The 19,954-nt window shown below is 42.7% G+C and overlaps 1 protein-coding gene across 3 annotated transcripts; it reads right to left on the reverse strand.

The window, feature by feature from the left end:
- Window positions 1–4,200: 4,200 nt before the first annotated feature.
- Window positions 4,201–19,850, reverse strand: LOC117663194 (uncharacterized). 3 transcript variants are annotated; one of them, XR_004590647.3, is made up of 5 exons: window positions 19,536–19,850; window positions 15,579–15,661; window positions 14,010–14,390; window positions 12,504–12,983; window positions 4,201–6,107 (listed from the first exon to the last, which is right to left on the reverse strand). XR_004590647.3 is itself a non-coding variant. In XM_087884115.1 (4 exons), the coding sequence occupies exons 3-4, from the start codon at window positions 14,328–14,330 to the stop codon at window positions 12,555–12,557; spliced, it is 750 nt and encodes a 249-aa protein (XP_087740241.1). In that variant the 5' UTR covers window positions 14,331–14,390; window positions 15,579–15,661; window positions 19,536–19,850; the 3' UTR covers window positions 7,213–12,554. The 3 variants fall into 3 exon arrangements, 1 of the variants encoding a protein (XP_087740241.1); XM_087884115.1 differs by lacking the exon at window positions 4,201–6,107 and having other exon boundaries at window positions 7,213–12,983; XR_015731717.1 differs by lacking the exons at window positions 15,579–15,661; window positions 19,536–19,850 and having other exon boundaries at window positions 14,010–14,464.
- Between the last annotated feature and the right edge of the window lie 104 nt (window positions 19,851–19,954).

The raw sequence follows: 19,954 nt of genomic DNA on the forward strand, positions 1-19,954 counted from the left end.
AAGGGAAGGAAGAAGGAAATATTAATGAGGGCCACACAATGTGCCAGGAATAAAAGGATCTTCTTCTATGTCTCTAACATTCATCACTTCCTTTAAAACTTGCAAAATATTTTCTCATTAGAATAACGATTCCCTGCTGGTATGTATAAATAAATAACATGGAGCCTAGGCTCAGTTGAAGCCATGGAGGCTGGTGCTTCAATTATCCCAGTCCTCCTCTAATGTCACTTGGCTTTTCTCTTTCCCCACAGTCCTCCTCTGGCCTCCCTTGCTCAGGTTTGGGCTCTGCAAGTTTTTTATATCCTCTGAGCCTAAAATAAACTCTTTTTTTTTCTCCTCTGGGGAAAACTGGCCTTTCAAAGGGGTATAAACACCCCTTTCTTTGATCAGCAGTTTTAGCTTAACGCCTGGCCATCCCATCCTATTCTCGCTTAGCTGCAAGTGAACGGCCCAGTTAAATTATTTCATGCTGAGAAAGATATACTGTCGATATGCAAGGAGTCCTTGCTTAGCAACCACAGTTCGGCCTGGAAACTCAGTTGCTAAGCATCGGGGGGGGGGGGGGACTAAGCAGGAAAAAAAAAAACCCAACCACATGACCTTGACAGAGTTATGATGTCACTTCCTTTCAATTGTTAAAGAGAAGTGGCAGGTTGCTAAGCGCAAGATCACATTTGACTGCCAGCTTGTTGCTGGCTGGTTTGAGAAAGACAGAAGGGGCCATTATATGATTGTGGGATGCCAAGTGATAACATCTCGTAAATGCGAGGATTAGGGACAAAAATGCAAGACGGGTCACAAAACTGGTTTGCCGTGGTCCTAACTTTGAATGGGGGCTGCCCCCAGGCGTTTTATCTCCAAACCCTTCTACCCAGACCTTCAATTGGTCCTGACTCTCTCTGGGCATTTAGGAAAGTCTTGAATCCTTTGGTCTTCCACCCTTCCCTGGAGGTCGGGCATAGATGGGGGCTGTCTGGCACATTCTGCAGCCGGCCGTAATTTTTTTTTTTTTGGTTTTGTTTTTAAAACAATTATGGATGGACAAATCGAACCAAGAAATAAATTAAATAAATGAAACGGAGGGGCTGCAAATCGAATATATTTAATAGCAAATATGTGCCCGAGGGAATGCTGCAAAGATGGTATAAACGACAAGAGGGATGGTGGTTTTTTTTTCTTTCCAGAATGGTCACTGCATGAGGCAGTCAGTAAAGGAGGCACGACGTGGGAAACTCTGCCCAAGAGTCAGGCCCTAAATAAAAATCTGGCAAATTGATATATTTGTCAGGGATTGAATGATTGTTTTAATCAATGGGGAAGGGGGGGGGGAAGGGACACCTCTAGGACAACAAAGGTCCCCGTGGCTTGTCTCAGCCACCAACCAACACAGGGCTGCTGCCGCTGCTGCTGCCACTCCGGCATCCCCCCAAACTGCCCCGAAGGCAGCTCCCCAAATTGGATTGGTGAAAAGGGTCAGAGACAAGACAAGACAATCGCCAGAAGACTAGAACTGCCTCGTTCAAAAGCCACAACCGGATCAAAGCAACCAGGCAGACGGGATAAGAAGCCGAGATCTCAGATCCAGGAGGGATTTCCCCCCTCGCCGCCGCCCCCCCCCCTGAAAATAAGTGCAAAAATGCCTCTTGAACCGCACCTGCAGGGCAAAGCCTCTGGGCTACCATGCACGTGTGTGTGTGTGTGTGTGTGTGTGTTGGGGGAGGGGGTAGACAAAACAAAACGAGATCCCCACCTCCGGCTGCTCCAGCGGCTCCCGGATCCAGAGGGGGCCCTACCTTCTTCCCCGGGAATCCCCGAGCCCGCCTGTTTTTCCTTCCTTCCAAGAAGCTACCCTCTGCCGCGGGAAGAGCCGCCCCTCTCCTCGCGGCCTGCGCTCCTCCTCGCCCGGATCTGCCGGCCACACGCCTCCCTCCCTTTCCCGATGGGGCTGCAGCCTCGCCGCCCATCTCCGGACGGGAGGGGGGAGAGGCCAGGGCGTCTCATGGAGGCGGAGCTCAGGTTGCCTTTGCACAGGTTAAACTGGGGATCATCCATCGCTTGCTAGCGACAGAGAGACGGCTGGCTCCTGAAGGGCCCTGTCCTACCTACCTGACATCCTGCCTATTTAAGGACCGACTCATCATCATCATCAATCATCATCATCATCATCATCATCATCATCATCATCATCATAGCCATTGTCTATCCAATGCATCATGGCATAGGTGCTCTCAATTCCTAGCAAATACATGGGGAAGAAATGGAGGTAGTGACAGATTTTTATTTTCTTGGGCGCCAAGATCACTGCAGATGGGGACTGCAGCCAAGAAATTAAAAGACTTTTGTTCCTGGGGAGGAAAGCAATGGCAAATCTAGACAGCATTCTAAAAAGCAGAGACATCACCCTGCCAACAAAAGTGCGTATAGTCAAGGCTATGGTTTTCCCGGTTGCAATGTATGGCTGTGAAAGTTGGACCATAAGGAAGGCTGAGCGCCAAAGAATTGAGGCCTTTGAACTGTGGTGCTGGAGAAGACTCCTGCGAGTTCCTTGGATCAGGGGTGAAATGCTTCCAGTTTGGACCGGATCGCCTGATCAAGTAGCGATGGCGGGGAGTGGTTCAGAGAACTAGTAGCAAAAATCCCTGCCCCTCCCCATGCTCAGCTGAACCGCACAATCATCAGAGGCTGTTTTTTTAAGTTTTAAAAGCATTTTTTCCTGCAACCTCTTCGGCCAAAAAAATGCTTTTAAAAGTAAAAAAAAAAAAGTTGGTCACACCCACCCAGTCTCATTACCCCCCCCACCAAGCCACGCCCACAGAACCGATAGTAATAAATTTTACATTTCACCACTGCCTTGGACTGCAAGGCGATCAAACCGGTCAGTCCTAGAGGAGATCAACCCTGACTGCTCTTTACAAGGCCAGATCCTGAAGATGAAACTCAAATACTTTGGCCACCTAATGAGAAGGAAGGACTCACTGGAGAAGAGCCTAATGCTGGGAAAGATTGAGGGCAAAAGAAGGAGGGGACGGCAGAGAATGAGGTGTCACTGAAGCAGTCGAAGTGAGCTGAAATGGATGGTAGAGGACAGAAAGGCCTGGAGGAATGTTGTCCATGGGGTTGCAATGGGTCGGACACAACTTCACGACTAACAACAACAACATCCAATGCAGGATGAAGGCTTCTTCCTGAGCTTTCTTTTGCAAATTGAGCCAGCAATATTTGCTGATGTTGTTGGTCCATCATGTATTAGGTCTCTTTTGTGGATGCTTTTTCCTTGAGGGCAGACTACAGGTAGTCCTCCACATACGACCACAATTGAGGCCAACATTTATGTTGTTAAGTGAGAAATTTGTGAAGTGAGCTTTGCCCCATTTTATGACTTTTCTTGCCCTGTTTGTTAAGTGAATCACTGAAGTTGTTAAATGAGTAACACGGTTGTTAAGTGAAACTGGCTTTCCCATTCTCTTTGCTTGTCAGAAGGTCACAAAAGAGGATCACATGACCCTGGGACACTGCAACTGTCATAAATATAAACCAGTTGTCAAGCATCCAAATGTAAATCACGTGATCATGGGGATGCTGCCATTATCATTAGTGTAAAAAATGGTCATAAGTCACTTTTTTCAGTAACTTCAGTTACTAAATGAACTAGGGTTTTTTTGTTTTTTTGTTTTTTAATTTGATTTATATGCCGCTCTTCTCCGGAGACTCAGGGCAGCTTACAATGCGTTAAGCATAAATGAACTGTTGTAAATCGAGGACTACCTATACTCCAAGAAATTGTCAAATTCACTTTTCAGGGTTTACCACAATGTACAGGTAGTCTTCAGCTTACGACCACTATTCAGTCCAAAATGTATGTTGCTAAGTGAGACAATTGTTAAGTGAGGTTTGCCCCATTTTACGACCTTTCTTGACATGGTTGTTAAGTGAGTGCAGTTGTTGAATGAGTAACATGGTTGTTAAGTGCCTTTCTAAATATCCTCCTTTAGGCCGCTGTCTGATTACCTTATAAACAAATAGAGTAGAATTCTTCACAATCTCCAGGTTTTAGTAATTACGAGAACCTTAGTATCTTTTTTTAAAAAATATTTTTTTTTATTTTGAATACAAATAATACAAACATAATATATATATATAAATACAAATACAAAAAAAAAATCCTAGTATCTATACGGTATATTTTTCACAGGGACTGATTCCTGCAACTGTACAGCTGGTTAGCAACTAGTTACAGTTAGTTGCAACACTTTTCACAGGCTAGTACCATAATGTTTGTGGCTTTTTCCAATGCCTTCATGTTGTCTCCCACCTCCTTTCCTCCTTTTTCAGTTGTGGGGCTGGATACCTCCTGGTGCTTCTCGACATCCTCGGAGTCGAATTGCCTGAGATGCAAAAGCCCTTGGCTGGCTCTCCAGATAATTGTCATCTGTCCCACTTATCTTACTAAAGCAAGATTCCTGCGCTATTTCTTTCCAAAACTATACTTTACTGCAAGTTAAAATAGTTACAGAAGTAGCAAAATAGAATCTGGCATCTTAACTTAACAGAATCTTAACTTTTTTTTCCCCATGGCCATCCCCACTTTATCAGTCACTGTCCAATTAGCAGTCTCTCGGTTGTTTGGTTAACCGACCTCGGGTTCACGCCTACTCCTTCTTCATATTCTTTTGTTGGCTTAGATTGGTGCACTCACTTTCAGTTGGCACGGCTTAGCTCCTCCCTCCCCCCCCCCGTTACAGATGTCAGGCTGGCAAGATGCATTGGGAAGCTGGCAAAATGGCAGCCATGGCATCAACTTCCTCTAGAGCAGTGTTGGGATTCAGCCAGTTCGCACCAGTTCGGGAGAACAGGTTGTTAACTTTCTGAACAGTTTGGTGAACTGGTTGTTGGAAGAGATCATTAGGGCAGAGAACTGGTTGTTAAATTATTTGAATCCCACCACTGCTCTAGAGTCTATTTCCATTTTCACTTTCATGCAGAAATCCAGCGTTTCCCTGCCCGTCAAAACTTTTCCACTGATGTTTGGATTTCTTTGGAGCACGGATTTCCCTCTGGCCTCTCTAGAACTCTCCTCTTGTAATTCCTCCTTGCCTTCTCCCCTAGGAGACCTAGAAACCTTTGGCATTGTCCTCCAGTAGAGGCAGTGCAGCAGGAAGCCCTGCCACCCTTTTCAGGTTGATGGATTTTCTCCATGACTCCATTTTAATGTGGGATGGACCATCTCCAGGAAAATAGTCCCTGATGGTTCTGACTTCAATGAGGAGGTTTCTTTCCTCATTCTCAGTTCCTTCTTCTTTTTTTTTTTTTTTTGATTACCAGAAATTTCTCTTCCTCCAAAAATAAGAGAAGATAAAAGATAAGAGATGACAAGACAAGACAAGACAAGACAAAAGAGAAGAAGAGAAGAGAAGAGAAGAGAAGAGAAGAGAAGAGAAGAGAAGAGAAGAGAAGAGGTTAACAGATTAGCAGAGTTGGAAGGGACCTTGTAGGTCATCTAGTCTAACCCCCTGCCCAAGCAGGAGACCCTACTCCATTTCTGATAAATGGCAGTCCAATCTCTTTTTGAAAGCCTCCAGTGATGAAGCTCCCACAACTTCCAAAGGCAAGCTGTTCCATTGGTTGATTGTTCTCGCTGTCATAAAATTTCTCCTTATTTCTAAGTTGAATCTCTCCTTGATCAGTTTCTGTCCATTATTCCTAGTCTGGCCTTCAAGTGCCTTGGAAAATAGCTTGACCCCTTCCTCTCTGTGGCAGCCCCTCAAATACTAGAACACTGCTATCATGTCTCCCCTAGTCCTAGATAAGATATAAGATGACCTTTATTGTCATTTTTTTCCATGTGGGCACACTGGCCCACATTAAAAATGAAATTCTGTTGCCTGCTGTCAAAAGTGTATACAACGTACATATAGACATACTCTATACATATGTATGTATGCACCTATATCCTAACATATATGTATAAATATTAATCACTGTCCATCTTGAATGCATAGCAGAAAGAGGAAGCTGGTGTATGGAACAAAACTGTGACTGAATCTGGATATTCTGCTTCAGATACCACAGAGCCTCCTCCCAGAAAAGTGTAACAAAGTTGATCCTCCCTGCAATTCCAGAAAGAAAAAGAAAGAATTAATGGGGCCACACAATATGGAAGGAATAGAAAGACTCCCTTCTGAATTTCTAGTATTCATTCTTTGCAAAGTCTCTTTGCAAGATATTGTCTTGGAATAAAAACAGTGATGGGATTCAGCCAGTTCTCACCACTTTGGGAGAACCGGTTGTTAACTTTCTGAGCAGTTTGGCAAACTGATTGTTGGAAGAAATCATTAGGGCAGAGAACCGGTTGTTAAATTACTTGAATCCCACCACTGAATAAAGATATTTATTTATTTATTTATTTATTTATTTATTTATTTATTTATTTATTTATTTATTTATTTATTTATTTATTTATTTATTCAATTTGTATACCGCCCCTCTCCAAAGACTCAGGGCAGCTCACAATGCATTTAAAATCATTATAAAAAACATTTAAAAATTAAAAACATTAAAACTCATTCACACCATTCATGGCTGGATCTCGCCTGATCGCAAGAGCAAGATCAACGGCCCCAGACCTGCTGGAAAAGCCAGGTCTTCACCGCTTTTCGGAAGGCTAATAGGGTGGGGATGGTCCGGACCTCAGGAGGTAACTGGTTTCAGAGAGCTGGGGCAGTCACAGAGAAGGCCCTCCCCTGCGGGCCCGCCAGCTGACATTGTTTAGCTGACGGGACCCGGTGGAGACCAACTCTGTGGGATCTTACCGGTCGTTGGGAGTTATGCGGTAGAAGGCGGTCTCGAAGATACCCTGGCCCTGAGCCATGTAGGGCTTTAAAGGTAATAACCAACACCTTGAATAGGTGTTAGTTCCCTGCAGGTATGTAGAATAGAATAGAATAGAATAGAATAGAATAGAATAGAATAGAATAGAATAGAATAGAATAGAATAGAATAGAATAGAATAGAATAGAATAGAATAGAATAGAATAGAATAGAATAGAATAGAATTCTTTATTGGCCAAATGTGACTGGACACACAAGGAATTTGTCTTGGTGCATACACTCTCAGTGTACATAAAAGAAAAGATACATTCATCAAGAATCATAAGGTACAACACTTAATGATGATGTATGTATATCTGAATAAATACGGGGAGCCTTAACTCAGTTAAAGCCATGAATGCTAGTGCTTTAATTCTCCCAGTGTCCTTCCAGTGTCCCTCGGCCTTTCTCTCTCCCCACAATCCTGGAGGCTTCCCCCACCCCCACCCCCTTGCTCAAGGTTGGGCTCTGCTCAAGTTTGGGGCCTTTAATGTACAAAGTGCTGTGAACCTGGAATGTGCTCCTTTTGTCCCTCGAGAAATCTGACCTCTCATAAGGTCATAAAAATCTCTTTCTTCCATTGGTGATTCAGGGCCTGGTCATTCCTCTGCTTAGCTGACAGTTTCAAGTGAAGACCCTATTTCGTACAGGGAATGATAATAAGATAGAAAGATTGTATGGGTAGTCCTCGAGTGACAGCCACAATTGAGCCCAAAATTTATGTTTGATAAACGGTGGGATTCAAATTTTTTTACTACCAGTTTGGTGGGTGTGGCTTGGTGGGCGTGGCATGGCTTGGTAGGCATGGCTTGGGCGTGGCAGGGGAAGGATACTGTAAAATCTCCATTCCCACCCCACTCCAGGAGAAGGTTACTGCAAAATCCCCATTTCTTCCCGATCAGCTGGGACTCGGGAGGCAGAGAATAGATGGGGGCGGGGCCAGTCAGAGGTGGTATTTACCGGTTTTCCAAACTACTCAAAATTTACGCTACTGGTTCTCCAGAACTGGTCAGAACCTGCTGAATACCACTTCTGGAGACATTTGTTAAGTGAATTTGCCCCATTTTACGACCTTTCTTGCCATGGTTGTTAAGTGACTCATTGCATTTGTTAAGTTAGTAACACGGTTGTTAAGTGAATCTGGATTCCTCATCGACTTCGCTTCTCAGAAGGTCGCAAAAGCTGATCACCTGACCCCAGGGCACAGCAACGGTCATAAATATGAACCAGCTGTCAAGCATCTGAATTGTGAGCATGAGGATGCCTGCAATGGTTGTAACTGTGGAAAAACTGACTTCCACAGTTTTATAAGCTGACTTTGTATAAATATACAAAAGTATGAAGGCTATTGCTTAATGCATTGTAAGCCGCCCTGAGTCTCTGGAGAAGGGCGGCATATAAATCAAATTTTTAAAAAAAACGGTCGTAAGTCACTTTTTTCAGTGCCATTGTAACTTTAAATGGTCAATAAATGAACCGTTGTTAGTCAAAGACTACCTGTATAAGGGTAGTCCTAGCCAGAGTTAAAAATTTCAAACATATCTATTAAATAAAACACTAGCAAATTGACATATTTTGCCAAGATAGAATAAACCAGATAACTCTGTGACCCACTGGGTCGCCCTTTGAGAGAAAGGCAGTACCGTCAGGCATGACAGTGAGAGTATATTTTGGCCATTGCACCAATCTCAGGAGAAAAATCACAGTACACCTTGTAATTCGTGCATTTTGTTTTGTTTTTCCTGTTCAGACCATGTCCTTAAAAAAATAATAATCAGAAACTGGGCCAGTATGCGCTAGGCAGAAAAATCACAAAACTGTGACAGAGTTAGGACTTCACTTCCCCTTGGTTGCAAAGAGGAAAATCACATAATTGTCACACTTTTATTGCCACCTTCTCCAATGGCCATATTGGGGACAATTAGATGACTGTAGGGTGCTGTGACGGTCATAAATTCAAGCATTTACCACAGGCTTTTTTTTTTCTGGTTTGGGGACAATGACGTGACTGTGGGGTGCTGTGACAGTCATAAATGCAAGCATTTACCACAAGCTGTTCCCCCCCCCCACTGTTACAATTTTGAATGGCCCCTGCCCAAGGTATTATTTCCCCCACCCCCCTTCAATTGGCCCTGACTTTTTTGACCATTATGAAGGTGCTGAATCCCCAGCTTTGTCACCCTGCCTGGGAATCTAGCAATGGTGGGGAGATCTTACAGGGGCTGTATTGAGGATTATGTTGCTGAATGTGATTTTATTTTTAATTGACTATGGATAGTTTTTGTATGTCTGTATCTTGGTTGAGGCTGAGAATTGAGGCCTTTGAACTATGGTGCTTGAGAAGACTCCTATGAGTCCCTTGGACTGCAAGGCGATCAAACCAGTCAGTCCTAGAGGAGATCAACCCTGACTTGCTCTTTAGAAGGCCAGATCCTGAAGATGAAACTCAAATTCTTTGGCCAGCTAATGAGAAGGAAGGACTCACTGGAGAAGAGCCTAATGCTGGGAAAGATTGAGGGCAAAAGAAGAAGGGGACGGCAGAGAATGAGGTGGCTGGATGGAGTCACTGAAGCAGTAGGCATGAGTTTAAATGGACTCCAGAGGATGGTAGAGGACAGGAAGGCCTGGAGGAACATTGTCCATGGGGTCACGATGGGTCGGACACGACTTCGCAACTAACAACAGCAATCTTGGTTTTTACCTGTTTTTGGTTTTTACCATTTTAGCGCTGTCCAAAGTTGCTTTGATGTGGTCCATGTTTGACAAAGTAGACAACCTTGGTAAGATAGAAAAAGATGGGATAGGCAGCATCGCCACCAGATGGATTTGTAACTGGCTGAGAAACCATACTCAACAAGTAGTCCTTAATGGTACTACATCTACATGGAGGGAAGTAAGCAGTGGGGTAACACAAGATTCTGTCTTAGGCCCAGTACTCTTCAATATCTTCATAAATGCCTTAGATGATGGAATAGAAGGGGAACTCAGCAAATTTGAAGATGACACTAAGCTGGCAGGAATAGCCAACACTCCAGAAGACAAACTCAGGATTCAAAAAGATATTGACAGACTTGAAAAATAAGCCCTATCCAACCAAATGAAATTTAAAATGGAAAAAAGCAAGGTTTTAGACCTGGGCAGGAAAAATCTAAATACAGATTAGGATAAATCTGGCTCAAAACAGTAAATGTGAGAGGGACCTTGGAGTCCTAGTGGATGATCACTGAAATACGAGCCAGTAGTGTGCGGCAGCAACCAAAAAAGCTAATACAATCCTTGGTTGTATAAACAGAGGCATAGAATCAAAATCACTTGAAGTATTAGTGCCGCTTTATAAAGCCTCAGTAAGACCACTTCTGGAATACTGCATCCAGATGTTGAGCAACTAAGTTGATTAAAGGCCTGGAGACTAAAACATATGAACAACGGTTGTAGGATTTGGTTTTGGCTAGTCTAGAGAAAAGAAGGACTAGGGGGGACATGATAGCAGTATTCCAGTATTTGAGGGGCTGCCACAGTGGTGAAATGTAAAATTTGTTACTACCAGTTCTGTGGGCGTGGCTTGGTGGTGGGGGTAATATGACTGAGTGGGCGTGGCCAGCTTTTTTTTTTTTTACTTTTACTTTTAAAACCATTTTTTCTACAACCTCTTCAGCTGAAGAGGTTGTAAAAAAAATGCTTTTAAAGCCTCTGACAATCCCAGCTGACTTGCCTGATCGGCAGAGGATTTCTTTTTTTGTTTTTTTTAAAGCCTCTGACGATCCCTCCCAGATAAGTAAGGGTCAAACTAGTTGGGGAAGATGGGACCAAAAGACACTTCCCTACTTCACCAGAGAAGCTAGTTAGAAAAGGAGATTGGGGGATAATATCATTACAACTGAAGTATCTCAGGTTATAGTTATAAATGGTCTCCCCGTTTTCACTTATCTGAAATATTTAAAAATGGATAAAATGACTTAATGCAGAGGTGGGCAACTATGGCCCTTTTATGACTTGTGGACTTCAATTCCCAGAATTCCTGAGCTAACATGGCTGGCTCAAGAATTCTGAGAGTTGAAGTCCACAAGTCATAAAAGGGCCATAGTTGCCCACCCCTGACTTAATGTATGGAGAAAGTAAGTTTGGTCTAGTGATGAAGGCACGAGTCAGGTATCCAGGAGACAGTCAGTTCTAGTCCACCTTAGTCAGGACAGTCAGCTGGGTAACTTTGGGCCTGTCACTCCCTCTCTCACCCTACCCCACCATATAGGTAGTCCTCAACTTACAACAGTTCATTTAGTGACCACTCAAAGTTACAACGGCATTGAAAAAAATGACCTATGACCGTTTTCACAGTTACTTTTGCAGCATCCCCATGATCATTGTGATCAAAATCCAGATGCTTGGCTACTGGTTCATACTTATGACGGTTGCAGCGTCCGAGGGTCATGTGATCCCCTTTTGCGACCTTCTGACAAGCCAAGTCAATGGGGAAGCCAGATTCACTTAACCGGGTTACTAACTAATCAACTGCAGTGATTCACTTAACAACTGTGGCAAGAAATGTTGTAAAATGGGGCAAACCTTACTTAACAAATTTCTCACTTAACAACATAAAATTTGGGTTCAATTATGGTTGTAAATCGAGGACTACCTGTACTGGGCTGTTGTTCTGGAGAAAATAGAAAGAGGACGGATTATTGTGTGTGTTTATTCCCCTGAGTTGTTGGGACATAAATAAATAAAAAGAAGAGGGAAGCTTTGCTTCTACAAAAACTTCTGCAGCCATGCCTTTATTGAAGCAATTGACAAATAGACCTCTCTACCTCACTCAAAATATTTTATATTCTTATATTTATATAAGGCCAGGATTGCCTTCTTTATTCATTTTTCCTTCATCAGACAATACTAACCTAAACAGAATATCTGAAAATTTTAACATTCTACTCTACCTTTCTAAATATTCTCCTTTGGGCAGCTGTCTGATCACCACAGACAACTCCCTCACAATTTCCTTGAGAGAATCCCAGCATCTTATATTGTGAGACTACAAGTAGTTCCTGATTTAGACCAGTTTGTTTAGAGACCATTCAAAGTTACAATGGCACTGAAAAATGTGACTTATGACCATTTTTCACATTTATGACCGCTGCAACATCTCCATAGTCACATGGTTTACATTCAAATACTTGGCAACTGGTTCATATTTATGACAGTGGCAGTATCTGGGGGTCATGTAATCCCCCTTTGCAGCCTTCTGACAAGCAGAGTCAGTGGGGAAGCCAGATTCACTTAACAACCATGTTACTAATTTTAACTGCAGTGATTCACTTAACAAACATGGTAAGAAAAATCATAAAATGAGGGAAAACTCACTTAACAAACTTCTCACTTAGCTTAACATACATTTTGGGCTCAATTGTGGTCGTAAGTTGAGGACTACCTGTATTATGTTAATTGAAATACTTTTCAGAGGGACCAAAACTGGAACACAAATTATGACTCTTGCCAATGGTGTGGCCAGTAACTAGTGACCGCTACTTGTAACACTTTTCACAGGCTAGTAATTTTTGTGGCTTTTTGCAACACCCTCATATTCTACCCTTCACAAAAATACAGTTTCCTCCCTTTTTCAGCCTTTGAGGGTTGGTGGATACCTCCTGATGCTCCTCAGCATCCTTAAGGCCAAACTGCCCAAGGTACTAGAGTCATTGGCTCTCGAGATCAACCATCTCCAGAGGCTCTTCCATCTTCACCTTCACACAGTAATCCAGCTTTTCCCTGCCCGTCCAGGCTTTCCCACTGATGTTTGGATCACATTGGAGCACAGCCTTCCTTCTGGCCTCCTCAGAGCTGTCCTTCTGAGGTTCCTCTTTGACTCTCCCCAAGGGGAACTGGAAGTCCTTGGCATCTTCCTCCAATGGACGAGCTGCTGCCACATTTTTCAGGAATTCCTGCCATTGAGAGTTCGAATATTGGTGCATTTCTTCCTCCGACTCCAGCTTAACATGGGATGGATTGGTCAAATAGTCCCTGATAGTCCAGACTTGGACAATGAGAGGTTCTTGCCAACAATTCTCACTTCCCTCTTCTTCTTTGGGAACCACAAGCTTCTCTTCCACCATAGTTGCTCCTCCCTGCAATTCCAAGAGGGAAAAAGAAAAGGAAGAAGAAAATAGTAATGAGGACCACACAATGTGGAAAAATATCTCTTCTGCATCTCTAATATTCATCATAGGTAGTTCTTCACTTATGATCAGTCCCTCAATTAACATCCAAAGTTACAATGGAGCTCCTTGGAGGTATTTATGATATGGATTCAAAGTTCCAATGGCCATCCACTGCATGTTCATATAATTTTACCTCAGGTGCTTGGCAAATGGGCCACATTTACATGTTTTATGAGAGATTGCTGAAAACCAGCATTATCTGCTGGTTTTTTTGGCAAAACTGGCCCACAGCATACCATCGGTTCAGTTAATCACCACAAAAAGGTCATGAAATCAGGTCGGACGCATGAGTGTCCTGATTTATTACTGTTCTGAGGTACAACAGTCGTAACTTGAGGAGTTGCCAAGTGCTGGAGAAATCGGGAAATTCAGACAATGCAATAAAGATTTATTGTAAGCTTAAGCTTTCTACAAGAATCTGAGCTACTAATGGTCAAGAGAAATTAGTGGGAATTAAGAAAGGCATTCAAGGTCGGCTGGCCTTAGATCTCTTGCGGGCACGCAGGGACTCATAACTGATGACACGTCCCTCGAGCCCAGCCTGTAGTCGTCTCCTACAGGACTAACTGTACTTCAAGATTTGCAAAATATTCTCTCTTTAGAATAAAGATAATTCCGTGCTGGAATGAATGAAGGAATGAAGGAATGAATGGGGAGCTGAGGTCAATTGAAGCCATGGGTGTGGCTGCTCCAAGCCCTCCAAGCCCCAAGGCCTACTTGTATATCAGCCTCTGAAAAGCATCGGAAAATGCTGCCCGATGATCACATAGCCGAGTCGAATATTTCAAACAAATATATTAAATAAAAGCCTAGCAAATTGTTATATTTGATAGAACGAACTTCACAATCCTGTGACCCATAGTGTCATCATTTGAGAGAAAGGTAGTGCAGTCAGACATCACATTAAGAGCCTCCTTGGACCACCGCACTAACCTTAGCAGAAATATTAAGTCGTGTCAGTCGTGCATTTTGCTGTGTTGTTCTTTCTCTGTTGAGGTCTTGTTGTTGAAGGTGGGCGTTGCGGTGTTCAGCAACTCTAGCACTAATTGTTCTATGCCACATATTCTCAAGTTGATCTTCCTTTTCCTTCTCTCTCTCTGCTTGCCTCCTTATTCTGTGCCTTTCTCTGTCTTTCTGGAGACGTGCAGCCCTTTCCTCCTCTGTTTCTTGTTCTCTCCTCCTCCTTGCCGTATCCCGACGGCGCTTGTGGTCATCTCTTGTCCATGACGTTCGTCCTTTCTTTCCACGAGGCATAATGAGGCTGACAATTTTTTTTACCACAAGGTTGGATGGTCCTGTAATTATCTACGAAGACTATCAATCGTAAACAGGAAAATAATTGTAGTGGCAAATGAACTTAAATTGTAAATCAACATTTACTTATCTAAACGGATAAACAGAATGACACTGGCAGGCAAATGAGCAGTGGAAACAAGAAGTGATATAATGCACAATTTGATCAAATTAATCAATAATATTTATTTGATCACTGACTAAAAAAATTTAAAAGAACAAAACCAGAGTGAAGCAAATACAAGATAGTCTTTGACATGCGACAGTTCGCTTAGTGACCGTTTGAAGTTACAACAGCACTGAAAAAAGAGACTTATGACCATTTTTCACACTTATGACCGTTGTAGCATGCCCATGGTCATGTGATTTACATTCCGATGCTTGACAACTGACTCACATTAATGACGATTGCAGTGTCCCAGAGTCACCTTTTGCGACCTTCTGACAAGCACAGTCAATGGGGAAACCAGATTCACTTAACAATCGTGTTACTAATTTAATAACTGCAGTGATTCACTTAACAAATATGGCAATAAAAGTCACAAATCTCACTTAAGAAATTTCTGACTTAGCAACATAAATGTTGGGCTCTGTTGCAAGTTGAGATACAATAATATACTAACAATCAGCAGAATAAGTGACACAGAACCAATTCACATTGAATTCTGTTAACTTTTATCTACTGCCAATTTGCTTTGACCCTTAGTAGTTCAGATTTTCGTAGACTGCATCAGCATGCATAAACTTATAGTCATTTGAACCACCTTGCTTTCTGATTTATTGCACCTGACAGTAACAATGTGTTCGTTAAGATATATGAAATGAAAAGTAATATTTAAAACAGAAGTAATCACGTCTTTAACCAAGTATGCCTTTGCAGCAATACAAAATTTAGCACACGTAATAAGTGATTTTAGATCTTGGAGACGGTTTGGATAATATTTATCTGGCCTCCCAGGGAATTTATCTATTGGTGCAAAATGTAGATTGACTTAATGTTTCTATAAATTTTAGAGTGTAATAACATGTGTGAACTGGTTTAATTTCTTCATCAGCACATGGGCAAATACTAAAAGCTACAAGGATTTTACTATACCTGCCTTAAAGAAATACCGATGGAAGAATTTAAATTTAGCTTTAGAGATTGTGATTCTCATTTTAAGGAAAGTTATATTTAGCAAATAAGTCTCCATTTATCTAAATTCTAACCTGTTAGGGGAGCCTGTAAATTCCAATCTGGAAGTCCTTATGTCTTATTCTTTGAGTAACAATTTGCTTAGCTTGGTTGTAACCTAATGATATTGGAAATAGTAGAGAGAACTTGTATGAAGCCAGCTTATACTCTTCCAACTTTTTAAATTTTTAAACATATAATTTTAATTGCAATTACCATATTATAACATACAAATGAAAGCAACCGATAATAGGGAAATGGGGAAGGAAAATAAGGAAGGAAAGAGGAGGGTAAGGGGAAAGAAGAAGAAAACAAAGCACTAACTTCCAACGTAGAATAAAAATAATAAAATACAACCTGAATTTTTTTACTTTTACATACTTAGTATTTACTAGCTGTTTCTATTACAACAAATGTATCTAATCAGTAAATCCCAAAGTCAGAATTTAAGTATTTTTTCTCCTAAAGCACAACATCTGGAAGCAGTTACCAAGTAGATACAAAATATACTCTTTTCTTTAATTAAAGCAGTTAATTTAGCCATGTCTGCTAACTCCATCAATTTCTCTACCCATTGTTCTATTGCCCATTTCTAGGGTGAGAAAAAGATATCTGTTAGAACTGGAGGGGTCAGTCCAACTGGGAAGTTATCATCATCTTCCAGGCCCTAAATTGAATCGAAAGCATTCCTGTTTCAAGTCTTAACTTGGCATTTGATCTCCACTGGGGTGCAGCTAGAATTTATTGCAGGATTTTTATTTACACTGTTTCCTGTGGCTCCTTTTTCAAATAGACTTCAGTTTTTGTCCCTCCCCATAATTTGAGGCCAATGTTTTGGCTCCACAAAGTTTTACAGCTGCAGGGGCTAATTGTCCTCCGCTAGTATAAAAGAAACGCTTGATGGTATTCATCAAGATAAGGGTTAAATTGGGGGGTTTTTTTGTTTGTTTTTTTTTTGCCCTGAGCCAAACAGTGCTCCTAGAGAGTAGAAGGGCACAAATTACAGCAGGTCGATGGAATTAAAATATTTTGAGGTGGTTTTTCACTTGAAAAATATGTGGAACGCACACCAGAACCGCATGGTGCACTCATGGTTGCTATTCACTTACTTTCCCTACCGGTTCACAAATGTGAGCATGTGGAAGCGTCCACGCACGAGCCCGGCCTTCCATGCATACGATTTGCTGGCATGCACGCCCTCTGCGCATGCACCCGGCCTCAAAAACATGCCTAAATAGGATGGCATAGAGTCGGGGCGGGTGGGCAGGCCCACCCACGATTTCCGCTACCGGTTCGGGTGAATCGGTCCGAACCGGCTGAATACCCCCTCTGGGTGCACTGATTGGTCTAACTTGGGAGTACAAACAGACCAACCAATAATCTCAATGAGAGTTTGAATAGTATACTAGACAAGCCAAGATTCATTGGGTCATCTTTTCAGAGATATGAACAACAGTCATTTGTTGAGATGGGTGGCTGTAGAAATAAACAAAAACGAAAACAAATAGTCCTCGACTTACAACCATAATTGAGCCCAAAATTTATGTTGTTATCTTTACATTTGTAAAATGAATTTTGCCCCATTTTATGACCTTTCTTGCCACAGTTGATAAGTGAATCATTGCAGTTGTAAAGTTAGTAACACGATTGTTAAGTGAATTTGGCTTCCAACATTGACTTTGCTTGTCGGAAGGTCACAAAAGGAGATCACATGACCTCCGGGAAACTGCAACAGTCGTAAATATGAATCAGTTGCCAAGCATCCAAATTTTTGACCAAGTGACAGTAGGATGCTGCAACATATTAAGTGTGAAAAATGGTCATTAAGTCACTTTTTTCTGTGCTGTTGTACCTTTGAATGGTCACTAAATGAACTGTTGTAAGTCAAGGACTACCTGTAAATAAATTTACTTATCTATCATTCACGTATCCTTGCATATCATCCCAACCATTAAACATAGAAACACAAGAAAACTGGTGGCAGGCAAAAAAAAATTAGTGGTCCATCAACTCTGCCTTCTGAATTTTTGTTTTCTTTTTACAATAATTAATTTATTAATTAATTTTAATTATTTTTTATTTTATTTTTAAATTTTTTTATTGATAATGGACATGTGTTTATCCCAAGCACATTTAAACTCTGTTACTGATGATTGATCCACTACCTCCACTGGAAATTGGTTTCAAGCTTCCGTTACTTTTTCTGTGAGGTAATGTGAACATTACTTTTGAACTTCCCTCCTGTCAGTTTGAGGTTAACAGAATTAACAGAATAACAGAGTTGGAAGGGACCTTGGAAGTCTTCTAACCCAACCCATTGCTCAAGCAGGAAACCCTATACCAGTGATGACTAACCTTTTTGCCGTCGTGTGCCAAAAGTGGGGGGAGCACAGGGGGGTCACGCATGCGCGTGCCCACACCCATAATTCAATGCATGCGTGACATCCCCCCCACTCCCGCCGCTTTTGGCATGGTGGGCCCGGTAGGCCCGTTTTTCACCCTCCCGAGGCTCCAAAGGCTTTATTTGAGCCTGGGGAGGGCAAAAACAGCCTTCCCCATCCCCCTGGAGGCCCTTCGGAGGTTGGAAACAGCCCGTTTCCCGACTTCCGGTGGGACCGGAAGGCCCAAAAATCAGCTGGCCGGCATGGACATGCATGCTGGAGCTGAGCTAGAGTAATGCTCGCGTGCCCACGCGTGCCATAGGTTTGCCATCACGGCCCTATACCATTTCAAACAAACGGTACTATTTTACCGTTACAAGTGGCTGTCCAGTTTCTACTTAAAAACCTTCAGTCTTGGAGTAACCATAACTTCTGAAGGTAAGTTGTTTCCCTGGTTAATTATTCTCACAGTTAGGAAAATTCTCCCGAGTTCTACTTTGGTTTTCTCCTTGATTAGTATCCATCCATTGCTTCTTGTCCTGCCTTCAAGGTGCTTTGGAGAATAGCTGGACCCCCCTCTTCTTTGCGGCAACCCCTTAGGTATTGGCATATTGCTGTCATGTCACCCCTAGTCCTTCTTTTTATTATACTAGACATGCCCAATTCCTGCAACTGATCCTCGTATGCTTAGCCTTCAGTCCAGGGGTGGGTTCTACTTACCTTTACTACCGGTTCGCAACTTCTGCGCATGCGCAGATTGCTGATGACGACATCCGGGATGGTGGGTGGGGCCTCCCGCCGGTTTTACTACCGGTTCTTGCGAACCAGTCCAAACCGGGGACAATCCACCACTGCTTCAGCCCCTTAATCACCTTTTTTATGCCCATGTTCTTGATTTTTGCTTAATATTACAAATACAGCCGTCTAGAACCTTATTCACACCTTTAAATAAATTTAAAAGTTTCAATCATGCCACCTCTTTCCCTCCTGGCAATACATATTCAGTTCCTCCAATCTCTTCTGATACGTTTTGTCCTTCAGACCTTACACCATTTTCGTTGCCCTTCTCTGGATTCACTCATCTCACAAACCCACTTGCATACCCGTGCACCCTCCCTGACCATTGCCACCTTCCCTTGCATCCTTATACCCACTCACAATCCCATGCACCCTTCCCAATCCAGGTGGTATTTCACATGCAACTTCCCCACACTGTTGTACATTTTCCCCGACCTTTGCTGCCCTCCTTTGCACCCTCGCACCCAAGCTCGTACACCTGTATGCTCTCCAACCAGGGGTAAAATTCAGCAGGTTCTCACAGGTTCTGGAGAACCTGTAGCGGAAATTTTTAGTAGTTCGGAGAACCGGCAAATACCACCTCTGGCTGGCCCAGAGTGGGATGGGAATGGAGATTTTGCAATATCCTTCCCTCAGGAGTGGGGAGGGAATGAAGGTTTTGCAATATCCTTCCCCTGCCATGCCCACCAAGCCACACCCACAGAACCGGTAGTAAAAAAATTAATTTCACCACTGTCCCCAGCCCACCTGGCATCTCCCCTACACTGGCACATATCCCCTCAGTCTCTCCCTCACCTGAAAGCAGCGGCTTACCTACCTAGGGCTTCCAATTTTTTATAGCTTCCGAATAAAAATTGAACTAGTAATACAACTGGAGCCTGCAGGTTTGGGGCCTTAACAAACAAGGTCCTGTGAGCACAGAATGAGCTTTTTGTCTCTGAGGAAATCTAGCCTCTCAAAAGGATATAAAATCCATTTTTTGAGCCTGGAAACCAGTTTGTTAAAGCATCACAGTCGCTAAGCAGTAAACTCACATGACCGTGACAGTTATGATGTCACTTTTCCTGGTTGCTAAGCACAGGATCACGTGGCTTTACTGAGCAAAGCCCAGGCTGCATTTGCACAGGTTAAGCGTGGGAGTTTTTGTTTCTGGAGGGATATGAGTGTGTGTTATGAGAAATCCATCCCTACCAGCTGATATCCAGAGATGCCTGGCTGCTGAAGGTGTCAGG

The sequence above is a fragment of the Pantherophis guttatus genome, chromosome 2, assembly GCF_059756535.1.
Source record: "Pantherophis guttatus breed Tessera chromosome 2, ASM5975653v1, whole genome shotgun sequence".
NCBI lineage: Eukaryota > Metazoa > Chordata > Lepidosauria > Squamata > Colubridae > Pantherophis > Pantherophis guttatus.

What these genes read in the sequence shown, in the direction of transcription:
- LOC117663194 (XM_087884115.1), bottom strand. Translation starts at nt 14,330, where the DNA reads ATGCCTCGTGGAAAGAAAGGACGAACGTCATGGACAAGAGATGACCAC. An exon ending in GACTTAATATTTCTGCTAAG is followed by an intron (nt 12,984 to 14,009) that starts GTTAGTGCGGTG and finishes TTGGAATTGCAG; the next exon opens with GGAGGAGCAACTATGGTGGA.